At 46.9% G+C, this 8,608-nt stretch overlaps 1 protein-coding gene across 1 annotated transcript in view; it reads left to right on the forward strand.

Annotated features, from left to right (window-relative positions):
• The window catches only part of GRIN2A (glutamate ionotropic receptor NMDA type subunit 2A), a 299,483-nt gene extending 293,628 nt beyond the window's left edge, over positions 1-5,855 (forward strand). Inside the window, exon 14 of the mRNA XM_048493435.1 lies at positions 667-5,855. Coding sequence (XP_048349392.1) covers positions 667-2,463 — 1,797 coding nt within the window. The 3' untranslated portion in view covers positions 2,464-5,855. The remainder of the gene's footprint in view (positions 1-666) is intronic.
• Positions 5,856-8,608: the final 2,753 nt, after the last annotated feature.

The raw sequence follows: 8,608 nt of genomic DNA on the forward strand, positions 1-8,608 counted from the left end.
AATAGGATTGGCTCCCTGGGATCACTTGATTCCTTCCTCTGGTTAGTGTCCCCTCTTGGCCAAATGGTGGTAGGCTAAACAGTCAATCCACATCTGAGTCAACAGGAATACTGTCTCAAGGTCCATGGTGACTGACAGTTCATTGCTGAATCCATGGAAGGTTTGGGCTGTTAAATAGGGCCAAACTACATGAGAATTTTTATTTATCCATTCATTTTTTAAACAAGTAATTCTGCCTTCCATTCCAGAGCACCTGTGAGGATATATCATTTTTAAAGCCCACGAAGGAGCGATTCATCAAAGGACAATGGTATAGGAAGAAAAGGGACTCCTGGCTTCCCTTCTGGGTCATTTTCTTAAGCCAAAACGGCCCCAGTGGGAAATTATTAACATCACTTTGGAGTTTAATAAGGAGTAAAGAACCCTCTACTTGAGCTGTTTCAGCTTGGGAAAGTGATGTGGAGGGAAAGGCAGGAGCCACAGTCTTTGAAAATTTTGAGCTGTGGGGAAAGCAAGTCAGGTTTAGGGAACCAACACCCAACTCGTTAAAAAAAGTTTTGTGTAGGTTCGCCATTGATAAACGTTAATCCTGCTGATAACGACTTGCAGATATCTTTGTATGTAACAGTGGTGATTTTCATCTGTTTTGCATTGTGACTCTTGCAGGGCATTTACAGCTGCATTCATGGAGTGCACATCGAGGAAAAAAAGAAATCGCCCGACTTCACTTTAACGAGCTCCCAGACGAATATGTTAAAACTCCTGCGAACGGCCAAGAACATGACTAATTTGGCTGACATGAACCCCTCCAGGCTCAATTCCCCTAAAAGGACCCCTGATTTCATTCACAGGGGATCTTTAATTATGGACATGATGATGGACAAGGGGAATCTGATCTTCTCAGACAATAGAACCTTCCCAGGGAAGGAGAAAGTTTTCAGTGATAATATAAGCGAGTTGCACACCTTTCCCGGCAACCGCCACAAAGATAACCTCAACAATTACGTTTTCCAAGGGCAGCACCCTCTCACACTGAACGAATCAAATCCCAACACTGTGGAAGTGGCTGTCGCAACTGAAGCCAAAGCGAACTCGCGTCCGAGGCAGTTGTGGAGGAAGTCAGTCGAGTCTCTGCGGCAAGAATCTCTCCGCCAAGATTCGATTCGGCAAGGCTGCCCGAGGGAGAATGGTTCTGAGGAAAACCGACAGCATTCCTTGAAAAGTCAGAGATACATCCCTGAGGAGATCATCCGCTCGGATGTTTCAGACACCTCGAGCCGAGCCACTTGCCACATGGAACCTGAAAACAACAAGCACCACAAGTCCAAGGACAATGCGAAGAAAAGACCCGTCTCAAAATATCCGAAGGATTGTAGTGAAGTAGAGTTGACATATCTGAAAAACAAACAATCTTTGCCTCGGGATAAAATTTACATTATAGATGCGGATAAGGAACGAAGTTTTCATTTGGATACCCCTCAGTATATTGAGAATATTATCCTTCCAGAGACGATGGAGTATTCTGAAGTGTATCAGGATCATAACGACAACTACAGAAATGCTGAGCCGAGTAACAGAACTCCTTTGCCAAACGAAGAAAGTCTTCCAAATAACGATCAATACAAGCTTTATTCAAAGCACTACAGCGGAAAAGAAAAGAATGCTTCTTTTGGGGAGGCGAATGAGAGGTACCGGCAGAACGCCACTCACTGCAGGAGTTGTCTTTCCAGCCTTCCCACTTACGCCGGGCACTATTCCAGCCGGTCGCCGTACAAGTGTGACGCTTGCATGCGGATGGGGAACTTGTATGATATCGACGAGGATCAGATGTTGCAGGAAACAGCCAACACCACACCACGGGAAAACCTGTATCGCCACGACTGGGTCCAGAATAACAACACCCAGCCTCCCAAAAAAAGCAAACTGAAGATGAGCCGGCAGCACTCATACGACAACATCCTAGACAAATGCAGGGAAATGGACATTGGGAGGCCCGCCCGCAGCACCAGCCTGAAAGAGAAAGAGAAGCTTCTCGAAGTCAACCCTTATGCAACCCTCTTTACTGTCCCCCAGAGCAAACTCTTGAGCAACAAGGCTCCGCTTTTCTCCCGCACCCTGGACGATGGGAAGAGGGTCAAGTCCCTGTATTCTGACCGCTCAGCTGAGAACCCTTTTCTGCACTCTTATTGCGACGACCAGCACTTAGTTCTCGGGCGGAGCCCCACAGACTCTTATAAACAATCCTTAAAATCGAGATACGACAGTTACTCAAGGTCGTCTCTAAGGTCGACCGCCTCGTACTGCTCCAGAGACGGCCGGGTCCACAACGATGTGTACATTTCAGAGCATGGGTTGCCTTACATTGCCAATAAGAATAGTGTGTACTCAACTCCACGAGTTTTAAATTCCTGCAGCAATAGACGCGTGTATAAGAAGATGCCTAGCATTGAGTCAGATGTTTAGCTTTTTCATTATCACCTTTATATGTAGGGAAACATAGTTGCCAGCATTCTAGAGGGAAAGAGGGGTGTCTTTCGCCGTGTAATGGGAATTGGGAGATTCCCAATGCCTTCCGTATATCAAATTGGTACAATGGTACTCAGGGGCTTAGAAGCCATTCATGGCTCTGACATGCCACTTATGGTTTTTGAGTTTGGCAGCGTGGCACCTGCCCTGTTTCAGAAAAGTGGGCAAGGCCCTTTGGATGGTTGGGCCAGTGGCATGTAAGTGGCATGTAAACATGGAAGTAAATGTGGTTCTTTTGTGGACAGAAACTGTGATTGTGGCTCTTCACAAGCTGCAAAGGGTGTACCAATATTATTGTGCCTGTCAGTCGTACCAAAAAAAGGAAGCGAAGGGGGAGATATGCGAAAGAAAAAGTTTGCCACTTGATGGGAATATCTGAACTGCAAAAATATACTGGGATGTAACTGTCATGGCTTCACTCAGTTGTTGCTCGGAGAAGGTGTCAAGGATTCCCTGTTTCTGAGCTGTCCCCAGAATTGCACTTTTGAGGACTGCCTAGATAAGAGTCAGTCTGTTGTGTAGATGAACCCGTAAGGGTGGATTCAAGGCATGGTGAAATCAACAGGCATTCTAAACGGTCGAACCCTAACTCCATGTTGGCAACTATGTGAAATTTTCTACATGGAGGGTTATTTTACCTTGTCTGTTAGACCGAATCCTTCTAGCACTTTTATCCAGTGTATTTCTTACCCTCCCCAGACTTTTATTTTTTAATAGAGAATAAGCAATATGGTATGCATGTCGTTTGACACGGAAACAAAAACAAAAACGAGAAAAACAAAACAAAAAGAACAAAAAAAAGTTAAGAATGCATTTGCACACTGACAAAAGGTAAGACTTGTCAAAGAGATTAGAGAGTTAACACTTTTAACAAAAAAAACAAAACAAAAACTCTATATCTATATCTGTATCTGTATGATTTAGTTTCATCTTTGTTTCTAAACATGTTTAAAAAAAAAGGCAAAAAAAATCCTCAGGGCCCATGAATGGAAACAGGATTGTTGTCTTCATCTGTGTCTGTCTTCTCAGAGGTCAAGACGGCGATCCCATCACAAACTCCCCAAGCACCAACCCCCCCCCCCCCACCCCGAAATGAAACAAATGGAAGTTGCACTAAGTGTACTTTGCGGAACCAGTGACAGGTTCCAGGTCATGTGACCATCATCACACACACCCTCTAACCCCACCTTGCAAGACATGCTAAGCCAGGGCAGGTCCTGTGAACATCTTTACCCAGGACTAGACATGGAGCAAACAGGCCTTCTTGAGAGCAGCTGTCAGGAAATACCACTCTGGTGGCCAGGCAGAGGAAACCCGGTCTAAGGAGGCTGTGGGGTTTTCTTTTGCTTTTTGTTGCCTGGCAACCTGCAGGCAGTGCTGAGATCTAAGCACACACACATCCCGCAGGTAGATCACCTGGCTCGAGACCAGCTGCTTCCAGCCTGGATGGTTACTGCCCCTGTGAAGAAGCCAGTGGGAACTAAAGCACTTTATAGGGGACGCTGGGATTAAAACTCCAGACCCCTTTCTTCCTCCCACCCCCACCCAGCCAGAGACTCTGGTTGCTTCTCTTTGAGATTGTTCCGTGGAGTTTGGACCACCCCCCTTCTTTTTAATGATTCCCAGAGCTAGGTCCAATTTCACCGTTCTCGTGTCAGGTCACTTTCTTTGACGACCAGCTCCGCTCTTGTGCCAGAGAAATATAAATTGAGCTTTACCGGGTCATGGGGGGGGGGGGGAGTGATAAGAAGCTTCCTGTGTGAAATATGTTTGTTAAAGGCGCAGAAGCGCAACCAGGAAAATAAGTTGGTCAATCCTGTTCTGACAGTGTTCTGTCTTGCCAGCAGTGAGCCAATTAGTTTGGCAAGCCACTCCACCTGACTCTTCCCAACTGCTGCGTGGCGCGATTCAGCAAGGCCTGTCCCGTGTAATGTGTCCCGTGGCTCTGGGGCACGAGGAGAAGCGTCTGGTGGATCCTATCCCCTTGTGGTACAATCCATAAATGTGGTTGAAGATAGTTGATCGCGATTGACTAGCGCAGACCTTAGAAGGGTACCACTTCACGGTGGAAGCTTTCAAAAGGCTTAAGCGTCTCAAAAGGAGGTTTCTGCCTATAGTGGTAGATCCAGAGATTCCAAGGACGCTCAAGTTGCCAGCATCTTTTCTTTTTTTAAAAAAAGAAAAGATACATGTGCTGGGCTGTTGATATAGGAACTTCTTATTTGGCTTTCTCCATCACGTGCCCTATAAAAGTTACAGCTGCTGCATCAAGTCCTTCTTTTTCCTCACCTGGACGTGATTCCCTCTCCCCCACCCACCCCATCACATCCATGCTACCTTCTTAATGTCAAAATCCACCCAGGAGGCCATTCTGGGCAAGGGCAGTTTGGTGACCAAGACCATCACTAGAGAAAATTGAGGCCCATCTTACTCCACCTAGTAAGATTTTGGCTCATGTTGTTGTCCAAATGCTTCCATTTGTACCTCACAGGATCTCATCGATAATGGAATCTGTTTGTAGGAAACTCCACAGTCCAACTTCACATCTGGAAGATCTGCAAAGAAGGAAATAATAAGTATCGATCTATGGAGCTTACACCTGTAAAGCTGTAGACCTCATAATCTAACTTGAAACCTAAATGTGTACACAAGTTTGTGTGTTTCCCTTGTTGGTGATGATAACTCAGGGCTGTATAGTATTCCTGTTTCTCTCCCCTCTCCCTCACATTGCTCCAAAAAAAATGATCCCACCGCTGCCACCAAAATAACTTTCGCTTGTTGTTTACAACTCAATAGAGGTTATGTCCAATTGACTGTACGTTGATGTTAACTACAGTTGTTGATCTGTGACACCAACAGCCATGTATATTGAACAGTCATTACCAGGAATGCAGCTACTATTTCGAGTGCAAGTTTTTCTGGAAGGTCCGGCACCTCTTTTTAGTGACTCGGTTTTCTTCTAGAGTATCACGTATGTATGTTTGACTTCTCTAATCAAGCGCATCTTAAGTACTTAGTATATGCACATAATACAAGTAATTATGTTGTCATGGGACATGCTAAGGGGATGTGTTTTGAACATTCATGTCAAATAATCCTAAACTAGGGTCACACTCCGGGCTTGTATTCTGCATTTTCTGGGTTATTTTACACATACACACACACACAGACACTCAATGCTGTGTTATATAAAATGCACTATATGAAAATTCACCACTTTTAAAGCAAGGAGAGTGGAGAAACAAAAACCAAAATTGAAAACGTTCTGCTGTCCAGGATCGTGGGGAGGACGATATTGAAAATGCACCCAATTGAATCCCTTCCCCTCCCAAAAAAAATATCAAATTTGAACTCTCCTGTTTAAAGTGTGGGGAAGTATTGTGTTGGTTTCTTTGAAAGTTAACAAAGCTTCCATTTACAAGAAAATAATGGTGGAAATGGCATGTTTACTCACAAGTAAGTCCCATTGAGTTTTTTTATGGTTTAAATGATTTATCTGTAGACCACACAGAGAAATGTACTGTTCAGTCTGTTTAAATTTCTTTTACCTCACCAATCCTAGGGATATCCGAAAATTCAAGACTGTGAGAACCATCAGAGTAATCCCAATGTAATCTGGACGACCGCTGCATAAATCCTTACAGAATCACGGCCGTTAGACCACAGCCCACCCTACCCTGCAAAACGTGGCCAATTTCCCATTCTCCCATATGAAATGCATAGTACATTTGAAAATGGAGTTTGTGTACGACTTGGGGCGGGTGAATTAGTGGCATAGCTATAGAAAATGGTGCCCGGGGCAGGCTCTGAATTTTTCACACCCCCTCCTGCGTCCCACTTTCCTTGGCCGGTAGCCGGGTCTGGTGGGGCGAGGGGTGAAGGCGGAGGGGCGTGGCTGGGTCTGGGAGTGACTTAGGCCGCTCTCCAGAGAGATGGCTGATGGGTGCAGCTCTGGTCCCAGGCGGCAAGCACACGTCGCACTCAGGCCCAGCCACACCCCTCCTCCTTTCCGGAAGTGTGGGGGGGGGGCAATTTTCTGCCCCCTCACATGATGCAACGAGGGCTGCCCAAGGCAAGTGTCCCCACATATACCCACTGCAGATACGCCTATGGGGTGAATTTGGAGGGCAGAAATCCTGTGGGGCATGTGCAAATGCTTCAGTATCTCCTAATGCTGCTCCTTATATCGTGGCCCATGCATTTATGCTGGCTTTGGATCCATAGATCCCAAGAGGGATTGTTGTGTGCCCTAAATACCATTAAGACCACCACTCCTGCCATGATGAGGCACTGTCTAGTTCACAGGTGTCAAACTTGCGGCCTTCCAGATGCTATGGACTGCAGTTCCCATCATCCCCTGACAGCATGATGTTGGCAGGGGATGATGGGAACTGTAGTCCATAACATCTGGAGGGCCGCGAGTTTGACACCTCTAGTTTGTATCCACAGGCTACTAGAAAGGAAAGAGCTGTTGCCCGCTATTGCAGGCATATCGATCTGTCTTCAGTCTGTCATGTAGAAGTCTGTCCTTGATTGCTCTGGCGCTAGCTAGACATGCCTGACTAGGCAAAAGTGGCAGATGCTGGAGCAGATGTTATCTCTTCCCTCCTAAACAAGCATGTCAACCGGAGTTGAGCAGCTCTAAATAAAAAATGGTTTGGGTCTGCACCAGCAACTCCACATTATTCTTTGTCTGAATAACTGAAATAAATGGCTTTACGTGAAACTTTGACTTTTGCTAGGGCATCTTCTGCCGTTCTGAATATGCGCACTGAAAACGTTTTTTGGAATGGACTTTCTAAAGACTTGTGTTTTTAATTTAAGGTATCAGCTTGCCTTTTGCACTGAGAAGGCTACACAGTTTCCAGTGACATGTTTCACATTCAGGTTTGGTGTTTTCACACAAAATCTTGAAGTCGGGACAGTTGGCCCAGGTGAAAGCATACACTGACATGGTGGTTTGGGACACCCACTGGTGGATTACAGAACCTCTCTGTGAACATGATTTTGCCCACAAAGCAAGTTAGGTGCAGTGGTTAGAGCAGTGGTGGCGAACCTTTGGCACTCCAGATGTTATGGACTACAATTCCCATCAGCCTCTGCCAGCATGGCCAATTGGGAATTGTAGTCCATAACATCTGGAGTGCCAAAGGTTTGCCACCACAGGGTTAGAGTATTTGGTTAGGACCTGGGAGACCCAAGTTCAGATCCCCAGTCTGCCCTGGAAGCTTGTTGGGTAACCATGGGCTGCCGCTCTCTCTCAGCCTAACCTACCTCACAGGCAGAGGTGGGATTCAGCCAGTTCGCACCGGTTCTCCCAAACCGGTAGCTAACTGGCTGAATCCCACCATGGCGGCCGATCTGGGGCTGCAGTAGATCCTGTATTGGGCTGTGCAATCTCCAGCGGGGGAGATGTCTCCCAGCCATGTGGCCAGGAAGGCCCCTCTCTCCTGCTGGGAATCTCACTGGCACCGCCCCCAGCAGGGGAGAGGTCTCCCAGCCATGCGGCTGGGCCCAACATGAAGGAAAAGACCCGGCTGGACCAGCCACATTCCTTCCTCCCCAGCAGCCAGGGAAGTGGGCAGCGACGGGGTGGGTGGGTGTTCGGCGGGGACGGGGGGGGGCTACCAGTAACTATTTGCCTTATAGGCAGGTGGGCAGTCCAGAAAGGTTTTTGTGAGGTTTTTTGAGGAGGAGGAGGAGGAGGAAGTCTTTTTTCAAGCTAACTGAGGATTCCAGAAGTATGTTTTAGAAAAAGGCTGACTTCACACCCACAAGGGCCACCTCACCAAAACGGCCAAAACCCTCAAGGAATGAATGACTCCATTGCACCAGTGCCGTTCAATCTCTTTGCTCTTTATCAGAGGAACACAAAATAAATGTTAATTTGCGCCAAATTCCTGCAACTATCACAGAAGCAGGACACGGAATGTCCATATGCTTTGTGGAACTGGGCGTAGCTGAGCAGCTCTATTGTATGCAGGGCTGGAGCGAGGGGGAACTGCACCTGGGGCACGCGTGTGCCTTGCGCCCCTGCCCTCGCCCCGCCAGCTTCCGCCACGCCCTGGAATGCCCCTGCACT

Source organism: Sphaerodactylus townsendi, linkage group LG04 (assembly GCF_021028975.2).
Source record: "Sphaerodactylus townsendi isolate TG3544 linkage group LG04, MPM_Stown_v2.3, whole genome shotgun sequence".
Classification (NCBI taxonomy): Eukaryota; Metazoa; Chordata; class Lepidosauria; order Squamata; family Sphaerodactylidae; genus Sphaerodactylus; species Sphaerodactylus townsendi.